This window comes from Capra hircus, chromosome 28, assembly GCF_001704415.2.
Source record: "Capra hircus breed San Clemente chromosome 28, ASM170441v1, whole genome shotgun sequence".
NCBI classification, from domain to species: Eukaryota; Metazoa; Chordata; class Mammalia; order Artiodactyla; family Bovidae; genus Capra; species Capra hircus.
In genome coordinates, this window is record NC_030835.1 from 20,859,143 (window position 1) to 20,880,593 (window position 21,451).

General features: G+C 36.6%; 1 protein-coding gene across 3 annotated transcripts in view; it reads left to right on the top strand.

The window, feature by feature from the left end:
- RUFY2 (RUN and FYVE domain containing 2) overlaps positions 1 to 21,447 on the top strand; it is a 43,257-nt gene extending 21,810 nt beyond the window's left edge. For all 3 annotated transcript variants that reach the window (XM_018042222.1, XM_018042220.1, XM_018042221.1), the window contains exons 14-18: positions 6,919 to 7,048; positions 7,376 to 7,470; positions 14,626 to 14,674; positions 18,857 to 18,934; positions 19,026 to 21,447. In XM_018042222.1, the coding sequence (XP_017897711.1) occupies positions 6,919 to 7,048; positions 7,376 to 7,470; positions 14,626 to 14,674; positions 18,857 to 18,934; positions 19,026 to 19,169 (496 nt within the window). In that variant the 3' untranslated portion in view covers positions 19,170 to 21,447. The remainder of the gene's footprint in view (positions 1 to 6,918; positions 7,049 to 7,375; positions 7,471 to 14,625; positions 14,675 to 18,856; positions 18,935 to 19,025) is intronic.

Below are 21,451 nucleotides of genomic sequence, written 5' to 3' on the forward strand. Positions count from 1 at the left end.
TAAAATTATTTTTTACTTTTTTAGATCAGTACTTTTTTACCCCAAGAAATATGTATCACTTTTGTTATTAAAGAAAACAGCAAAACAGCAATAGAAAATTGTTAAACATTATGTTTGAAGAAAGTGAAGGTCGCTCAGTTGTGTCCAACTCTTTGTGACCCCATGGACTATGCAGTTCATGTGTAACATCATTAAGCAATATCACTTACCAGCTATGATGTGTTACTTGCTAAGCTACCTTTAAATCCATTGCTTAAAAGGCAACTATACTCCAATAAAAATTAATTTTAAAAATCCATTGGTTGAGGTGTTGTTCTTTGCTATTCTTGATGACTTTCTGTCTAGTGGTTCTATCAATTATCGAGAGGATTTGTTGAAATATCCTAACTATAATTGTGGATTTGTGTATCTCTACTTTCAGTTCTATCAGTTTTGGCCTCTTGTATTCTGGAAATCTGTTTGTTGCCTACACATTTACCATTTCTTTGTCTTCTTGGTGAATTGACCTTTTATCATTTTATAATGTTCCTTTATTGTCTCTGGTAATTTTATTTGCTCTGAAATCTACTATATCTCATGTTAACATAGCCACTCCTGCTTTCTTCTGACTAATGTTTTCATGTAGTAAACAAAAGATCAATGTTATGTGTATCTTCCATCTTTTTATTTTCAGTCTAATTTGTTTCATTATATTTGAAGTAAGTTTCCTATAGTGCATGTTTTTTAATCCATTCTGCCAATCTCTCTCTTAATGATATATTTAGCCCATTTGCATTTAGTGTAATTGTTGATATATTAGAGCTTAAATCTACTGTTTTATTTTTTCTGTTTTCATTCCTGTATTCAATTTTTCCTGCCTTCTCATGGGTTACTTGAACATTATTTAGAATTCCTTTTTGATTTATCTGTAGTATCTTTAATTGTATCTCTTTGTATAGATTTTTAAAAGTGGTTATTCTGGACATTGTGTTATATATTGGCAACTTTTCACTACTGATATCAACAGTTTACTACTTTGAGGGAAATGTGGAAGCTTTACTTCCACTTAGACCTTTTTACACTCCCTTTTTTACAGTATAATTTGCTTAAATATTTCCCCTATATAATATCGAGAACCACATCAGACAATGATATAATTTGTGCTTCAACCATTAAACATAATTTAGAAAACTTTCTATTGTTTTCTCTTTCTTTATGATGCCCCAAGTTTTCCTTCTTTGTGTCTGAAGAAGTTCATTTAGCCATTCCTCTAGGGTAGGTCTATTGGCAGCAAACTTCCTTAGTTTTCTTTCATCTGAGGTCTTGATTTCAACTTTATTTTGAAGGGTAGTTTCAGAATGTCTTTATAATTCTGAGTTGACAGTTATTTTCTTTCAGGACTTGAAAGTTGTTGTACCGCTTTCTTTTGGTCTTCATAATTTCTGATGAAAAGTAGAATGAATCATTGTTCTTCTAATCACTCTGAAGATTCTGTCTTTGGATTTATGCTATTTCAGCTTTGGTCAGCTTCTTCGATTATTAGGCTTATGTTTGTCAGATTTGGAAAAACTTCAGCCATTATTTCTTCAGATTTTTTCTGTTTTTTTCAGTTCCATCTGCTTTCTCCTCTCCTTTCTGGGACTCTGATATCGTAAATGTTAGATTTTTTGTTAATGGTCCTACAGGACCCTGACACTACTCTTTTTTTTTTTTAGTCCGTTTTCTTTCTGTTGTTCAGTTTGGGTAGTCTCTGTTGTTCTGTTTCTTTCTTTTTTAAATTTATTTATTTATTTCTGGCCCTGCTGGGTCCTCCTTGCTGTGCGAGCTTTTCTCTAGCTGCCGTGCCCGGGCTTCTCGTTGCCATGGCTTCCCTTGTTGCAGAGCACGGGCTCTAGGGGGCGCAGGCTTCAGTCCTTGTGGCATATGGTCTCCGTAGTTGGAGCTCCCGGGTTCTGGAGCACGGGCTCAGTAGTTGGTGGCGCACAAGGCTTAGTTACTTGTGGGATCTCCCCAGATGAGGGATCAAACCCCTGTGTCCTGCATTGGCAGGCAAATTCTTGACCACTGAGCTACCAGGGAAGCCCCTGTTGTTCTGTTTGGAAGTTCTTTCTTTCCTCATCTTTTCCTGTCATTCACTGAGATTCATTGCATGTATGTGTGTATGAATGAATCCCATTCATTGAGATTATTGTATTTTTCAGTTCTTAAGACTTCCATTTGATTCATTCTTTCTTCCAAAATTTCCTTCTTTCCTTCCAGAACTTCTTATTCATTAATTTGTTTCAAGCATATTCTTTTTTCCCAGAGGAGATAAAACATAAACTTTATTTTAAATGATAGTTGGAAGTCTAGGTCACAATCTGGGCAGGAGAGGGAATTTTCAGGAGGAGGAAATTACATTTTGGGAAGTTTTTGTTCTGTATTTTATCGAGCTACAGTTGATTTAAAGTGTTGTGTTTTATGCGTAGAGCAAAATGATTCAGTTATTCATGTATATATATTTTTTGGATTATTTTCCTTTACAGGTTATTACAGGATATTGAGTATAGTTCCCTGTGCTATACAGTGAGACCTTGTCGGTTATCTGTTGTATATATAGTAGTGTGTATGTTAATCCCCAAATTTTAATTTACCACCCCCTTCCCACCTTTCCCCTTCAGTAATCATAAGCTTGTTCTCAGTGTCTGTGGGTCTATTTCTGTTTTGCATGTAAGTTGCTTTCCGCCCCCCCGCCCAAGATTCCACATGTAACTGATACCATATGATATTTTGTCTTTGGCTTACCTCACTTAGTATGATAATCTCTAGGTCCATTCCTGTTACTGCAGATGGCATTATTTCATTCTCTTTTATGGCTGAGTAATATTCCATTGTATAGATATACTACATTTTCTTTATTCATTTATCTGTTGATGGACATTTATGTTTCTTTCATATCTTGGCTATTGTAAATAATGCTGCAGTGAACACTGGGGTGCAGGTATCTTTTTGAATTATGATTTTCTCCAGATATATGCCTATAAGTGGAATTGCAGGATCAGGTGGGGTTTTTTCTAACCCTGTTTTTATTTTTTTTAAGGAATCTCCATACTGCTCTCCATATGGGGTCACCAATTTAGATTTCCTCCAACAGGGTGGGGGGGGTTCCTTAAGCATATTTTTAATTGGTTATGGGAACATTTTTATGATGGTTGCTTTAAAATTCTTGTCAGTTAATTCTGGCATCTGGAATTATCTGACATGTTGTCATTTGTTGATCGTTTTTCTTATCCAGTTGAGATTTTTCCTGGGTCTTGGTCTAACAAGTGTTTTTCATTTGCATTCTGCACATTTGGGAGCTATGTTATGAGACTGCATCTTCCTTAAATTTTATGTTTTAGCGTCCTTCACTGAAACCACACCAGCAGGGGAATGTAGACACTGACCACTGACCCTTCATACCAAGTAGGGGTAGAAGCCCAGGACTCTTCCGGATGGAATGGAGAAGGGTGCCTAACTAGTGGGCAGGGATTGAAATCTGTGGTTTCCACTCATTAACACTGGAGTGAGAAAGTGGTACCTTGTTACCATGAAATGGGAATGGAAATCCAGGCTGCCCTTTTGGTCTCTGTTGACACCATCCTGGAGGAGAGTGAAAAAGGTACCTCACTGACACTAAGCAAAGGTAGAAATCTGGGCTCTCCCTTTGGCCTTTGCCAAGTGTTTGTGTGGAGGGTAAGAAGTGCCTTGTTACTGATGCATATAGAAGTCCAGGCTCTCCATATGGCTTCCACTAACATCACAGAGGTGGACGGGGAGGGATAGCTCATTACTGCTGGGTGGTGGTTAAAGTTCAGCCTCCCCGCTTGGCTTTCTCTGATACTACCACAGGTAGATTGGAAAGGATACCTCATTATTGCCAGGTGAAGGTAGAAATTATGCTTCCCCCTTGGCTTTTGCTGACAGTGGTTGGGGTGAGCATGGTTTCTTCCTCTGGTGTTTTTTGGACTAGGGCGTTTATTGGTGAAATAAAATTTCTTTGGAAGAGGGCGCTTATTGTTAAAGTTTCTGTCATGCTAGGCTGCTTATTCCTGGCTCTTTGGCAGGAGAGAGTAGGCTTTCCTTGGGACTTTTTTCATCTGTGCCCATTGCTGTTTGTGCATGTGGGATTTTTCAGCACCCAGTCTGAGCTTTTAAGGAAGCAAAAAGAAGCCTCAGGACACTCATCACCAGTGTGATTACTTGAATCCTGGGGTTCCTAGCTGGTCTACTTTCTTCTCTTCCCCCTTTCAGAATATTCTGTTTGTTTATATATAATGTCTAGGGTTTTTAATTGTACTTAGTTGGACAGATAGGTAGAAATGTGTTTACTCCACCTTGTCCAGAACCAAATTAAGTTTCTTTTAAATCTACCATAAAAATAACATTTGGAGAAGCTAGTATATAGAATAAGGCTTTAGGCCAGGGAATAAATATTACCTTGATTGGAAACTTGCATCATTTGTACATTGTGAAACTAAAACCCGCCTGTTTTTCTACCTGCCTCCCCCCGAAAAAAGAAACCACTTAACAAACAAACAGTTTCTCTTAATCTTTAAAGTTTCACAAAAGCACTTTCAGGACTTTCTTGGCCACAGAAATCAAAAGGAACATTTAAGTCGTCAAGTTTATTAATGGTGCCAAGGGTTTTCTTGTTTAATTCCTTGTGCCCTGCCAAAATGGAAAAATGTGAAAATTAAGACTGGGACACTTTGCCAGCCAATAAAAGACCATCTTGGAACTTTAGTAATCTGTGTTACTGAATTGCTTTTCTAGAGTTTGACAGAAATATAGGTAAGACAAGTCTGATATTTATTCTTCAGTGCTGCCTGTATTTGATCACTGCCCAAAGGACGACCCAAATAATGCTCCAGGGACCTGGCCCTTCCCAATAGGACTAACCTACACAATAGGAAGCTGGTAGAGCTGGGGAGAGATATTTGTCCCTGCTGAAACCGTGAAAGTAATTTTGTTTCTCATTTGGTGCCATTTTGGTAGAGCATAAACATGTTAACAATTTAGAGATTGTAGGAGTCCCTGATGGCTGAGAAAAATTGGAACTGTTTCTATAGAAAAAGGCAATTGGGACTTTGTCCAAGAAAAAAAAATTCCTTTTTTTTTTTTTTTAACACATTCCCTTTTTTCAACTAAAATGGAAAAAATTTTGGTTTCTTAACTCCCCAACCAGGAATTGAACTCACCACACCCCATGCAGTGGAGTGTTAACCACTAGACCTCCAGGGAGTCCCCTGGACATATATTTCTTCTTTATAACATTTTGATGAACATTACTTCTTGGTATGCATAGATATTTTTGCTTTTTAGAAAGAGGAAACTTGCTACACACTCTCTAGTATCTTGCTTATTATATCTGTTATTGATACATCATGGACATTTTATCATATCAATTACTGTAGGTCTGTACCATCGTATCTCAGTTAACCTCAAGGAATCATTTAGCCTGAAAAAAATGTGCTTTATTGTTTAAATTTGCATATCTTTGATTATTAGTGATAGCCTTTTGTATTTCTGTTGTGAATTGTCAGTTCGTATCCTCTATTTTTTTCCTCTGTGGTGTTCAGTTTTTTAATATTTATTTGTAAGAACTCTTTATGTATTTATTCTGGGTCTTTCACATACAGTGAAAATGTTTTCTAAGTTATAGTTTCTTTTTAAACTTTGTTCATAGTGTTTTTTATTCATTCAGGCACTTTACAGTAGATTTTTTATTATTTATTTTTTAGACATTGTGTATTTTTTATATAGTTATATTTTCCCTTTTTTCCTTTATGGTTTCTGCCTTTGGTGATCAACATGTGTTTTGACAGTATATGTAAAATAACTTAAAATCGCAATTTTCCTTTTGCTTTCTCAGTTTTTTTCTGATTCTGGATGATGATGCCACTCAATGCACTCTGTACTTTGCTTACTCAGTGTTAGCAATATATACCTGTCCCTCCATATTCTCTTTAACTCTGTGGTGAAGTAGTATTTATCAACAATTTGTAAATTCCGTTTTGAAGTATCTTGTCTCTTCAACTTGAATTATAAAATCTCAAAATTTGCTTCCCTGAAAATAATTTGGCTAAAGATGGAAACGCTAACCATATGAGGAAAGAAGTAATTTTAACACAAAAAATTAAAATAATACTGTGATATTCTCAATATTAAGATATAACATTATAATTAAAATGTAAAGTACTAGAAACTATAGCATTATTAGTGTATGCCTAACCTGATAACATCTGCTTATGAGAAATAATTATTGAAATATTTTGGGAAGCTTTCCTAAAATGTGAGAATTTGACTACTTTTGTTTTTCCAGCTAGCACCTGTTGTTTGACTGATGAAATAGTGCTTTCAGATGTGAACTGGCATTTTTCAGACAGTGTGGATTTTCCTCCAGTGTCTCCTTGGTCTTAGATCTGTTCTGTTATGGGTCAGCTTCTAACAGTAATCTTGTCAAGTAGCACTTGACACCAGGATTGATTTCTCTGTTACTGATGTTAAATTGACTTAATGGTTGCTGTAATTTTTAAATCAGAGCAATACTTTTCATTAGTTTGTTGTAAAAATTTCCTCTTGGCACAGAACATGGTTCCATTTCTAAGACAGAACCAAGCCTTAATAGTATGGTGTGCCTTTCCAGGCATTTTTCATGCTTGTCCAGTATTTATGTATGTAGAATTAGTAAATGACAGATCACAAGAGGTTTTTGTGATTGACAAATTAACTGAGATTCGAGATCTGAAAATCTTGTGCTACTGAACTTGTTTTCTAAAAGGTATTTGTGAAAGAAAATCTGAAGAATTTAATTACAAAGGTGAAAGTAATCAACCAATGAGTACTCTTAAAAAGAATACATACAACTGTCATGTGAGAAAGAGCACTAAGCTGTCTCTGTATTATTTGTCATTCAAGGGCGCAACTGGAAACCGATCTGAAGATTGAGAAGGAATGGAGACAGACTCTTCGGGAAGATCTTCAAAAGGAGAAAGACACTGTATCTCATCTCAGAAATGAGACCCAACAGATCATTACTCTTAAAAAAGTAAGTAATGGTGGTAAACTTTCAAAATCCTATCGTGATGAAAGTTACTTGAAAAGACAAGTCATAATTTACCTGTTTACGGAGGAAACAAAGTATACTGGTCTTCTTTAAAAATATCATTAAGGGGATTAAATGAATAGAAAATAGTTGATAGTAAATAGACCGGCTATTTTTTGTAAAAAGCTGAAGGATACACTCCTATCCTTTAATGGTATGTCTGTGGGGTCTCACAGAGTCAGACACGACTGAAGCGACTTAGTAGCAGCAGCATACGATGTGGAGTTTATTTCTTTTAAATTGCATTTTCTGTCTTTTATTATTTTGAAGGAGTTCCTTAACCTCCAGGATGAAAATCAGCGATTGAAAAAAATATATCACAAACAGGAGCAAGCTCTTCAAGAACTTGGCAACAAACTTAGCGAGTAATTTCTCTTTTTTCCTTTTACTAAGTAGTCATTGACTTTTATAAAGTTATAAGTGTGCCAAACCAAATAGGCATAAAAGTTTAATATTAAAAAGAAAGATATCAACTATTAGAAACAAAGCCAAACAAAAACTTCAAAATTAACAGATAAGGGTGTGGACTGGGGAGAGATTGTGTTAAAAATTATATTCTAAAATGAACATAGATCTTAGTTCCAGATATTTTCCAGTAGATGAGATCTAAGACTGTTGTTTAATTTCTCCAAATCATATTTTTCTCAGTAGTCAAATTTTCAGAATAGTTGGAGAGATGTTGTTTAGACTGTTCTGAGAAGGAGCCACCATTATGAAAAGTTGATGTTGTTTGATGCTATCTGTAGTTGGGGCTTAACTGCATACAGTATGGTTGGTTCTATCGCACTGACGTGTTACCGGGTTCCTGTGAGGACAAGGAGAAATAGATTTCTGTCTTTCTCACATTTTCCTCCTTGTTCCACATTGTGTTTGAGATTAGGCTAATCCCATCTTTGTGCCCTGATTGAATATATTGTCAAATATCTAGGGTAAACGCTGGAAGGTTTGATTTAGTATCGAATGTACCACTGTCACATTAGAAAATAGAGAGTGTCATTTTTTTTATAATACAGAAAAGTTAAAGAAAGCTACAGTGACCCATAATTCTGTCACCTAAATAAATCCCTTTGATGTTTTATATGGTTAGAAAATTCACAGAGCATCAAAAGGGAACTTCCCTAGTTGTCCAGTGGTTAAGACTCTGCATTTCCACATCAGAGGGGTGAGTTTTATCCCTGGTCAGGAAACTAACATCCTGTAAGTGACTCAGCCAAAAAAGAAAAAAGTAAAATGAGGTGGGATTGGGAGGGGGCAGGTCATGCAGAATAATATGAGACATTTAATTTTGTTGAAAGAGAAAGTTAATAGTTCACAAATAGTTTTTAAGCTTACCATTCAGGATCTGCATTTTCAAGTTATGACTAAATTTTAAAATTAGCATTCATTAATGTCATTCATTGGAACGGGTGAATTTAACTCAAATGACCATTATATCTCTTGAGAGTCCCTTGGACTGCAAGGAAATCCAACCAGTCCATCCTAAAGGAGATCAATCCTGGGTGTTCATTGGAGGGACTGATGTTGAAGCTGAAACTCCAGTACTTTGGCCACCTGATGCGAAGAACTGACTCATTGGAAAAGACCATGATGCTGGGAAAGATTGTGGGCAGGAGGAGAAGGGGACGACAGAGGATGAGATGGTTGGATGGCATCACCAATGCAATGGACATGGGTTTGGGTGGACTCCGGGAGTTGGTGATGGACAGGGAGGCCTGGTGTGCTGTGGTTCATGGGGTCACAAAGAGTCGGACACGACTGAGTAACTGAACTGAACTGAATGTCATTCATTGGAATGGGTGAATTTAACTCAGATGACCATTATATCAACTACTGTGGACAAGAATCCCTTAGAAGAAATGGAGTAGCCATCATAGTCAACAAGAGTCTGAAACGCAGTACTTGGATGCAGTCTCAAAAATGACAGAATGATCTCCATTTGTTTCCAAGGCAAACCATTCAATATCACAGTAATCCAAGTCTATGCCCCAACCAGTAATGTTGAAGAAGCTAAAGCTGAACAGTTCTATGGAGACCTACAAGACCTTCTAGAACTAACACCCCAAAAAAGATGTCCTTTTCATCATAGGGGACTGCAATGCAAAAGTAGGAAGTCAAGAGATACCTGGATTAACAGGCAAATTTGACCTTGGAGTACAGAATGAAGCAGGGCAAGGGCTAACGGAGCTTTGCCAAGAGAATGCACAGGTCATAGCAAACACCCTCTTCCAACAAAAGAGAATGCTCTACACATAGACATCACCAGATGGTCAATACCAAAATCAGATTGATTATATTCTTTACAGCCAAAGATAGAGAAGCTCTATCAGTTTAGTTCAGTTTAGTCGCTCAGTCGTGTCCGACTCTTTGCGACCCCACGAATTGCAGCACACCAGGCCTCCCTGTCTATCACCAACTCCGGGAGTCCACCCAAACTCACGTCCATCGAGTTGGTGAGGCCATCCAGCCATCTCATCCTCTGTCGTTCCCTTCTCCTCCTGCCCACAATCCCTCCCAGCATCAGAGTCTTTTCCAATGAGTCAACTCTTTGCATGAAGTGGCCAAAGTACTTGAGTTTCAGCTTTAGCATCACTCCTTCCAAAGAACACCAAGGACTGACCTCCCTTAGGATGGACTGGTTGGCTCTCCTTTCATCCAAAGGACTCTCAAGAGTCTTCTCCAACACCACAGTTCAAAAGCATCCATTCTTTGGCACTCAGCTTTCTTCACAGTCCAACTCTCACATCCATACATGACTACTGGAAAAACCATAGCCTTGACTAGACGGACCTTTGAAGCTCTATTCAGTCAGCAAAAACAAGACCAGGAGCTGACTGTGGATCAGATCATTAACTCTTTATTGCCACATTCAGACTTAAACTGAACAAAGTAGGGAAAACCACTAGACCATTCAGGTATGACCTAAATCAAATCCCTTACCATAATACACTGGAAGTGACAGATTCAAGGGATTAGATTTACTAGACAAAGTGCCTGAGGAACTATGGACGGAGGTTTGTGACATTGTACAGGAGGCAGTGATCAAGACCATTGCCAAGAAAAATAAATGCAAAAAGGCAAAATGGTTGCCTGAGGAGGCCTTACAAATAACTGAGAAAAGAAGAGAAACAAAAGGCAAAGGAGAAAGGAAAGATATTCCCATTTGAATGCAGAGTTCCAGAGAATAGCAAGGAGAGATAAGAAAGCCATCCTTAGTAATCAGTGCAAAGAAATAAAGGAAATCAATAGAATGGGAAAGACTAGAGATCTCTTTAAGAAAAGTAGAGATACCAAAGGAACATTTCATGCAAAGATGGGCACAATAAAGGACAGAAATGGTATGGACCTAACAGAAGCAGAAGATATTAAGAAGAGGTGGCAAGAATACACAGAAGAACTATACAAAAAAGATCTTCACAACCCAGATAACTATGATGATGTGATCACTCACCTAGAACCAGACATCCTGGAATGCGAAGTCAAATGGGCCTTAGGAAGCAACACTATGAACAAAGCTAGCGGAGGTGATGGAATTCACTGGAGCTGTTTCAAATCCTAAAAAATGATGCTGTGAAAGTGCTGCACTCAACATGCTAGCTAATTTGGAAAACTCAGCAGTGGCCACAGGACTGGAAAAGGTCAGTTTTCATTCCAATCCTAAAGAAAGGCAATGCCAAAGAATGCTCAAACTACTGCACAATTGCACTCATCTCATACACCAGTAAAGTAATGCTCAAAGTTCTCCAAGCCAGGCTTCAACAGTACATGAACCATGAACTTCCAGATATTCAAGCTGGGTTTAGAAAAGGCAGAGGAACCAGAGATCAAATTGCCAACATCAGTTGGATCATCGAAAAAGCAAGTGAGTTCCAGAAAAACATCTACTTCTGCTTTGTTGATTATGCCAAAGCCTTTGACTGTGTGGATCACATCAAACTGTGGAAAATTCTTTAAGAGATGGGAATACTTACCTGCCTCCTGAAAAATCTGTATTCAGATCCAGAAGCAACAGTTAAAACTGGACATGGAACAACAGACTGGTTCCAAATAGGGAAAGGAGTACGTCAAGGCTGTATATTGTCACCGTGCTTATTTAACTTATATGCAGAGTCCATCATGTGAAATGCTGGGCTGGATGAAGCACAAGCTGGAATCAAGATTGCTGGAAGAAATAACAATAACTTCAGATATGCAGATGACACCACCCTTATGGCAGAAAGCGAATAACTAAAGAGCCCCTTAATGAAAGTGAAAGATGAGAGTGAAAAAGTTGGCTTAAAACTCAACATTCAGAAAACGAAGATCATGGCATCTGTTCCCACCACTTCATGGCAATTAGATGGGGAAACAATGGAAACAGTGATAGATTTTATTTTTTGGGGGGCTCCAAAATCACTGCAGATGGTGACCACAGCCATGAAATTAAAAGACACTTGCTCTTTGGAAGAAAAACTATGACCAACCTAGACAGCCTATTAAAAAGCAGAGACATTACTTTGGCAACAAAGTCCATCTAGTCAAAGCTATGGTTTTTCCAGTAGTCATGTATGGATATGAGAGTAGGACTATAAAGAAAGCTGAGCACCGAAGAATTGATGCTTTTAAACTGTGGTGTTGGAGAAGACTCTTGAGAGTCCCTTGGACTGCAAGGAGATCCAACCAGTCTCTGCTAAAGGAAATCAGTCCTGAATATTCATTGGAAGGACTGATGCTGAAGCTGAAACTCCAATACTTTGGCCACCTCATGAGAAGAGCTGACTCATTTGAAAAGACCCTGATGCTGGAAAAGATAGAAGGCAGGAGGAGAAGGGGACGATAGAGGATGAGATGGTTGGACGGCATCACTGACTCAATGGACATGAGTTTGAGTAAGCTCCGGGAGTTGGTGATGGACAGGGAAACCTGGTGTGCTGCAGTCCATGGGGTCAGAAAGAGTTGGACATGACTGAGTAACTGAACTGAATGTCACTGACAGGAGTGAGTATCTCTTTTAGAGTTTACCAACCATGTGACTTAGGGCCATTTATTTAAGCTCTTTAAGCGCATTTTTCCATTTGTAAATTGGAGAGTTATAATATCTCTTTCTCCATTTGTAAATTGGAGAGTTATAAAATACCTATAGGGTTCTTTTTCTGATTAAAAGATAAAGCATGTAGCATAGTACCTTTCCTCATCTCAAGCAGAATATCAGTTTTCTTGTCTGTAAGATGAACAGGATAGATTTGAAAGTTACTTTCCAGTGCTTCCATTCTGAACCAGCAATTTAAAATAAAAATGATTAATTTTAATTTGAAAAGTACTTTTGATAATGACATATTTACTATTAACTGATTTCTTATTGAAGGATTCTTATAAAGAGAAATTTTGATAGACTTTGAAAAGCTTTAAATGTTAATTATTCAGGGCTTCCCTGGCAGCCCAGTGGGTAAGACTTCTTACTTCTAATGCAGGTAGATTGGGTTTGATCCCTGCTTGGGGAACTAAGATCCTGCATGAGCATGGTGCAGGCAAAAAAGAGAAAAAGTTAATTATTCTGAATAAGTTATAATTGTAGATAAATTGCCTAGTATGAAGATTAAAGTAATAAACCTGAAATATTAATATTTGGAGAAAACTTGGAATGTGAAATTTTAGGATGAAATATTAGAAAAAGAAAAATCTAGACTAATCTGTGTCATAAATTTACTGACAGTTTAAAATAACTGGAAGAGGAAAAAACCAGCTTCTCCCTTATGCTCACTGAGGCTTAAATTCCAAGAAGAAAAACTTTTAGTTTAAAGAATAAATTACCAGGACTCTTCCAATGTAGTAGTCTGTAGATGCTATTCTTTCCATATAAAGAAACTTGCAGATTTTTTTCCTTCATGGAGGGATTTCAGGATTGTCTGAGGCTTACATAATTTATGGGTGTTTTCCTATAGTGTCATAGTTGATTGTATCACATTTATTACATTCTCATGTTTTATTTTGACCTTTCTCTATGCTTTTTCATGCTGTGGTCAAATATTTTCAGAAACTTAAATACATATTCCTAAAAGGAATAGAATTAAAATGAATAATACAGACATCTGTTCCCTGCCCAGGACAAGGAAAAGGTGTTCTTTTACGTTGTGTTTATTGGAACTGTAAATGATACTCTCTTTCTTTAGGATAGTTTGGCAATTTGTATCAGGGTAGAAGGGGCAGCATGCTTTTTTAGGGTCCGTATTTGTGAATAAAGGCATTTTAACCAGAAATAAATCAACACCAGTAAGTTTTCATATAGAAAGTATTTCTGTAGTGAACACCATTAGGTAAGCTATTTTTATTCCATATTCAGTTTTTCTGTATATACTATTGTGGCCAAAATTCCCATCAGTTTTCCTTGGGTGCTTTTTGTAGATGTGAGTTTAGCTAAGAAAATTTGATTACTCTGTTAGTATTTTTACACTGTGTAATTTTACATTTATTATTCCCACTGTAAGAGTTGTTATGAGCCAGATAAAAGACTAACACTGTTTCTAAGTTTTGGAACAAAGAACACTTGTAGGGCAAAGCAAGTTTCTAATGTTCTGATTCAGACTTTAGTATTTTATGTATGTTTTAATCCAGTTATTTCATTTTTAAGTTGTTATCTTAAGAAAATAATACAAATGTTTTGGTCATTTCAATTTTAATGAATAATTTTATGGCAAAAAGATTTGAAACGTTGAAAATTCATCAGTAGGTAATTATGTAAGCTGCATACTTAACATTCTTTTTCGTGTTTTACCTGTAACCATTTAATACTATGATGTGGCAGATACTTAATAAGAAGTCAGTAGCTCTAAGCCTTTCAGGATATATTGTTAAGTCATATGGGGAACTATGTAAATAATTTTTCCATTTGAAATACACATACTCATTGACATGTAGAGATGATCATGTCTGGGTATTGGGATCACAGATAAATACTGCATGTTAACTAACACGTATTTTTAAAAGGTTAAAAAAGTATTATATCTTCCTTAATATATCCACTCTTACTTACCACTCTGTAGCATCTGCTACAGAAAGAGTATTCATAATGGTTAATCTATCGGCATTTGGGTCTCAGAGATGAGGGTTTAAATCCTGGCTTCCTCAGTTACCATCTTGTGACATGTTACAAGTGACTAAACCTTCTAAGACCTCACTGTTTTCATCTTTATAAGTGTCTTTGAAGACTAAATGAAAGTTTATAGCACAGTGTCTGGTACCTCAGCTATTTATTGACAGCTACAATAAATGATAGCTATCATTAATAGTCATAGCCACATGAAAATTCCAACGTTCTTTCTTTAAAAAAAGCAAATTTTAAATCTCAAAACTATTTTTGCTTTAGGTCATTTAAGAAATACAGGAAACTGTTAAATATAATCCCACTAGCCAAAGAAGATCATTAGAATAATATAGTATATACAGTTTTATATCCTACGAAAATTCAGTACTTTTCTAAGCAATTACTAGATGTTCTGTATTTTAAAATGTGTACTGAAATTTGAACCAATTTATAATCTTTTTAGATCAAAACTTAAAATCGAACACATGAAAGAAGCCAACAAAGCATTGCAGGTGAGTGTGAAGTGGTTTCCTCAAGTGGGAAGGGATATCTGTGAGTCTCCAGTAGGAGGTAAGGCCCCGTGTACTGTTGTGGAATCCTAAGATGTATAGAGGCAGAAGCACTGAATGGGGGCTTGTATCATGGGGTCCACCTCTTCACTATACCTCTAGAACACATTATTAAAATTCCTCATGTTGGAAATGACCTTGGAAATAGTTTTGTCTCCTTTCCTGAAGTTGTGGCATGGTTAGTGAAATTGCCTTTGGATTTGATACTCCTTAAATTCCTGAGCCAGTCTGTTACTTACTAGATTTTGATCTTCATCAAGTCACACATCACCATGGAGTCTCTTTCCTCTTCTGATTTTGGCTTATGATTTTGCATAAGGTTGCTTTGAATATTGAGTATGTTAATTGAGTGAAAGTGATTTGGTACAATTGAATATATGGTTCTTACAACAGAGGAGAAAATATAGTCTCTGTGTAAGTACTTCAGTGACAGATGGCTTCTTATCTCACAAGCTCCCCATTGCGTTTACCCAGGTGTTACATGAAAGTCCTTTAAAAAGTCAAATTGTAAAAAAAATAAATAAATTAATAAAAAGTCAAATTGTACTACATACTAGGAAGACTTAAAAAAAGAAACAAAGGGAAGCAGTCTTTTGTTTTTCACCCTCTTGTCCCTTATGCATTCCAGCTTTCGCCACCATTAGGGAGCTACTTTTCTTTTTAGTTGCTTCTTCTGGCATTTCCCTGTTTCTTAAGTATTTTGCAGACCTATGTATTGCCTCATCAACATGACGGATGAGGAGTTTTGCTCACTCTCCCCCTGGCCTGTCTACTCTGCACTGTTCTTCTCCTGTAGTTAAGTAAAGTTTTTGTGAAATATATCTACTGTATATTCTTTGAGTATTTAAATACTGTTCCTTCCTGGGGCAGGTAGTATTATATATTGCAGTTGTTTTTTTTTCTTGAACAACTTTTCATTTCCTCTAGAGCTAATATTTATGCCCCCTGCCTTTTTCAGTGGTATTTGAGAATCAGAGTTTTCTTATAGCTTCAAACACTTCTATTAAATGCTTTTTGATAGAAGTTTCTCACATGGTAAAAATGAATCAAGGAATCAGTTCTTTCTTTTTCCATCAGAGTCATCCTTTCGGACGTTCTCTGCTTCATTGCTCCTGTCTGGTCTGGTCTGGTCACTCTTGTCCTGGCATTTCCCCCTGCTGTCATTCGTTCTTTCAATGCTTTTTTCTTTGTGCCGTGCCACACAGCTTGTGGGACTTTATAGTTAGCCAGCTAGGCATCAGACCTGGGCCTTTGGCAGTGAGAGCATGGAATCCTAACCACTTGATCAACATGGAATTCTTACTGGGTGATGCTTCCTTCAGTAGCCTCCTACCTAGAAAATGGTGGATGAATAATAAAAGGTTTTATGAACCTGTATGCCTTTATTCTGCTCTCACACTCTTTTAGGAGATACATAGGGATGTTTGCCCACCTGTCATTTTTTAAGCTGTTTTGTAAAAATTTTTCACTGTGAAATATATATCATATATGCAAGAGGACATGTACAACATAAAAATGCTAGCATACTGTTTTAGCTTGTGATAGAACATGTGTGCTCCCTGATTGCATTCCTTTCCCTACAGTAAGTCTTCTGTTTTTGTTAATCATTATGTTTTTCTAAGAGTTTTATTGTTCATATCTAGCCTACATTATCTAGATTTCCATTTTTATGTGTATGAAAATGGATTTATATATGACTTTTTTTTTGGTGCTATTGTCCAGTTGATAGGTCTATTGTATTACAATAGGTTTGTTTCTTACAATGGGTCTGTTGTAAGAAACCAGCTATTATAGTTTCTTACATTTTGGGTTTTATCTGATTTCTTCTTCATAATAGTCTTATTTTTTCCTCTATCCCCTTATTTAAGCCTATAAACTGGATTAAACCTAAAGTTGGTTGAATTCAGTTTCAACCTTCTGAGACTTATTTCTGTTACTATATTTTTAACATTCAGCCGGCTCCTATTTGCTCATTTTTCCTTTTCAAAATAACATCTTGTCTCTAAGGATATTCCATTATAATTTCTTTAATGTTTTCTTTTATTGCTGCTATTCTGTTCCCTCTGAATTCTTTTCTTATGTTTATTTGGCTGGAGTACTTCACGCCCAAATCATTCCTCAGATGTTAGAAAATCTCCCAGTTTTGATGAAAGGCACAAAGTCTTGGAAGCCTGGTGTTTGTTGGTTAGGTGGGTGGGGATGGGTTGTAATAGACAGGGGGGCCTTGACCGAAGAGAAATCTGTCAACTTCCAATCTGCTGGGTATCTTCTCCCAGTGTTGGTATCTACAAGATCTCTCTGGAGCAGTTGACTTTGTTCAGAGAAGGATCCTTAATACTGTTTGCAGGATTTAACCTGAGTAGCTGACATTCTGGAACACCAAGGGCAGGGAAAAATAGCCATTTGTTTGCAGAGCAGTAGCTTGCCCCCTTTAGTTTTGGCTCTGCTTGTAAACAGCCTTGTTTTGTTGAGGAAGCAACTTCAGCTCCCTGGATCTTAAGTTTTTCTTATCTGTAAAATGAAAGCTTGAGGATGCTGTTCTGAGGTCCCTTCTAGCTAATGCACTAGGCTTACCCTACATTGTACAGCTTTTCTCCTTGAGAGAGGTGCAAAGTAAGTTCATAAGTCTGGGAATAAAGTTGGAAGCTCAACCCTGATATCAGAAGGTTACTTACTTTTGAACCAAATAATGGTGTTTGGAAATCTGCTTCATGTCAGGGTCTCGTCCTTACAAACATAGCTGGGCAGCAAAGTTGCTTGCACTATGTGACTTTGGGATATTTGGCAAATCACTTTCCTTTTTATGGTGTTCAAGTTAGATAGAATTATCTTCAAGGCCTCATCTTGCTTTAAAAAAAAATTCCATGATTCAAATCATGTGACTCTGCTGGTCAGTCTCTATCTGATGGGAGCTGTCTAGGGGTTTTTTTTGTTTTTATATCTTCACTTCTTACAATCCTGTGTTCTAAGAAGCCTGAAAAGTGCCTGAAGTGCGGTAACCCAATACCATTTGTCTTACCTCTACTATATCAGATAACAGGTGCTGGTTACTGAGACTGTGAAAGTAACCTTGCAGTCTTGACCCCTGAATGCTTACTCTCTTTTCGTCTTAGTTTCTTCCAAGAATTATGCTGTCAGGTAGAAGAGGCTTTCAAGAAAACTCAGGCTTTTGAGAATGTCTGTGGGCTTTTCTGCTTGTAAGATTTTTCTCTTGTTAGCTGGTATAGGTCCTGTGTTGCTCACGCCCTCTTCCAAGTTAGAATCAGATATACTTGGTTCTGTGGAAGCAGCAGCAGCAGTGTAGCTTAGGCTGGGCTGTTTCCAAAAGGGACATGTGATGAGTTAATCAGAAATACAGGACTTCTTTAAAACTTAGGTCTTCTCGTTGTAAAATGGGCACCACCTAACAAAAGTTGCTTTCATAGAGGGGAAAGATGCTTTTCCTAGCCAAGATCTTGGTTGGTTAAGAATCAGTCAAGTTAGTTAGAAATTTTAGGTATCAACTTCACTTCTACCTGTTTAAGACTACTTACATTTGCTATGGAAGTTTACATAGTACCTATTAAATTTGTGAGTCACAGAAGCTAAGGGAAATTTATAGCAGTATAGAACTGAATTTAAGGTGAAGTCTTACCTAAAGAACTATCATCTGATTTACAAATTCTCTTCAAATACTGTGGATTAGCTGTGTATAATACATACATAATGCCAAACTCATGTACTTCACATAGTGAAAACTTATCTTTAAATGTTTTTGGACTAGATATTAAGGTTCTTTCCGTATAGTTACTATCCATAGTGGATTTTTGTTAAACATTTGTCATGAAATGTTCCAGTATTCAGCTGTAGAGAGTAAAATGAACCATCATCCAGTTTCACTATTTATAAACATATGGCCAATCTTATTTATATAAGCATGTCCCTTTTTCCTCACCCAGATTATTTTGAAGGAAATTCCACATTTGTTTAATCTACAACTGTTTAAATAAATCTGTCAAAAAAAAAAAGGACTCATTTTTGGTTTATCTACATGAATATTCCTATAAAATGCTCTTGGTCAGAAATGTTTTCATGTATCTTTTAGTACTAATTTGACCATTAATAATCATATTTTTCCTCTACCAGGGACTGGTTTGGTTGAAAGATAAAGAAGCAACACATTGTAAACTTTGTGAAAAGGAATTCTCACTGTCTAAGAGAAAGGTAAGGGAGAATAGGAAGCGAGTCCAAAAGTTTTGGTGCAAATATGGCTAATTTTACTCATTTTTTTCCCTCTGATTTTTCCATTTAATAGCACCACTGTAGAAACTGTGGGGAAATTTTCTGTAATGCCTGTTCTGACAACGAACTGCCTTTGCCTTCTTCACCGAAGCCAGTACGGGTTTGTGATTCCTGTCACGCATTACTAATTCAAAGATGCTCATCTAATTTGCCATAATATTCCAGAACTATTCTAATGTATGCAAAGTACCTACAATGAATGATGAATGTTACATATGAACATGTGTACAATGTATTCAGACAGCCCTTAAGGAGCTTTCAGACAGCATTGGTACCAGTTTTACTTTCACATATTCAACTCACAGGAACTCAATGTATAATGAGATTTCCTTTGCCATTTTTATTCAAAAATAACAGGGCATGCTTTAAAGTAACCTTAGTCTAATTCCTGACTGTAGTTATCATGTAACTCTTTTCTTAATGCCATGGAGGCCAGAGAGCAGAGCCTACATGTTTGCCATATTTTGTAAAGTGAAATGGCTCAGTTGTGTCCGACTCTGCAACCCCATGGATGTAGCCTACGGAGGAGCCTAGTATGCTACAGTCCATGTCCGACTCTTTGCAACCCCATGGACTATATACAGCCTATGGAGGAGCCTCACAATTGAATGACTTCACTTTACATGACATTAAGAGTTACAGGGTAACTACAGTCAGAAATTAGGTTAAGGTTACTTTAAAAGCATGCCCTGTTATTTTTGAATAAAAATGGCAAAGGAAATCTCAAATTATACATTAAGAGTTCCTGTGAGGTGAATGTGTGAAAGTAAAACTGCTATCAATGCTGTCTGAGTAGTTATCATGTAACTTTTTCTTAGTGCCATGGAGAGGCCAGAGAGCATAGCCTACATGTTTGCCTTATTTTGTAAAGGCCTTCTTAAAAATAGGGTTTCAGATTATTCTCCTCCAGATTGTCAAATTGATATTTGATGGTGCCTGTAATTTTTTCTTAATGCACTTTAAAGCTTCACAGTTCTCGGAGAACGACTGGAAACGCACATTTTAGAAGTATTAATATTTCAACAGGTTTTTCATTAGCTTGGTAAAGTGTCAACTGTATTTATTTGCTTCCCCTCCTCTGCCCATTTTGCATTAGAAAATGCCTTCCTTCTCTGTAGTCAATGTGGTATTTGCTGAACTTTGTGAGTGAGAGGTATTGTCTCCAAATATTTTGAAGTTATATCCATTTCTTGGGGGGGGGACTCACACTTTAAGATCCTGAATACCACATGGACATGGCCAAAAAAAAGTCAAAACATAAACTTTCCTAGAAAAAAATGTAATAGCCAGGATTATAGGCTCCTGATTTTCCCTTAAGCTTTTTAAGGAGAAATCTAAGTTAAACTTTGCCTTTGATTATGACAGGTTTGAGTAAAAAAGTTCTGTATTACCTTTCCAGTCCAGTAACTTTTAGGAAGCATTACACTGTGGCAGTCTACTACAGTAGAGTAAAATACCATTTATTAGCACCTCCAAGCCAGGGCCTAGAGCCCTGCCATTACATATATACTTGAACTATTTCAAGCATTAAGTCAGTAAACACTAATCCCTGTTAATAGTTTATAGCATACCAATAATTTAATCTTTAAAACTACCCTTGTATAGTTAACTGTTTCCACAGCATCACCACTTGGGGTTCTACTTTTTTAAGTCTTAAGTCATGCACTTTTGAATCTGTACCTTTTAAACATGCCATTATTGGTATCCACATTACTCCTAAAAGCACTAGTAAATAAATCATGGCTACTCCCTCCCTACTCAGATAGCATTGCTTATTCTACAGGATCATTATTATCCCGAGTACATACTTCTGTTGAGGTTTAAAATTAATTTTCTAAGTTGTCAAAGTATGAAACCACTATTTTACTTTCAGATTTCTTTTTCATAATCCAGTTTTTTGTCTTCAATCAGAATGGACATACAGATTTATAGGTGGTCTTTAATGCTCTGATAGGAGTATTTGAAACATGAAATTATATTCTCTGAACTGTTTTGTACTGATGGGATGGGTTAACATTTTTATGACGAGAAGCAAAAATGAAAAATTTCAAGTGCTGTTTTTTATTATTGTGCTTAAACTTTAAAATGTGATTCTCTTAAATACCAACCTTGGTTTCATTCAACAAACCGTGATTTTTAGTCCCAATTTAAATTCTTCACCACTCATGTTATTGCCATTGATTTGGGCCTTTTGTAGGCAGGCTTTTTCTAAGAAAATACTGAAACTTGCTCCATTTTGTTTTGACTTGTATCTAGAAACTATCATCTAATTTTGGATTTCATGTAACAGAACTTTGTGCGCTTTGTGTACTGTTCCCTCATCTAGTAGTAACCTAATGCTACCATGGTGCCAAGGAATTGTGATTGGAATTCTCATATTCACACTTCTCTAAAATGTGAATTTTATATAACAAATAAAACACCTGAAGAATTAAGCCT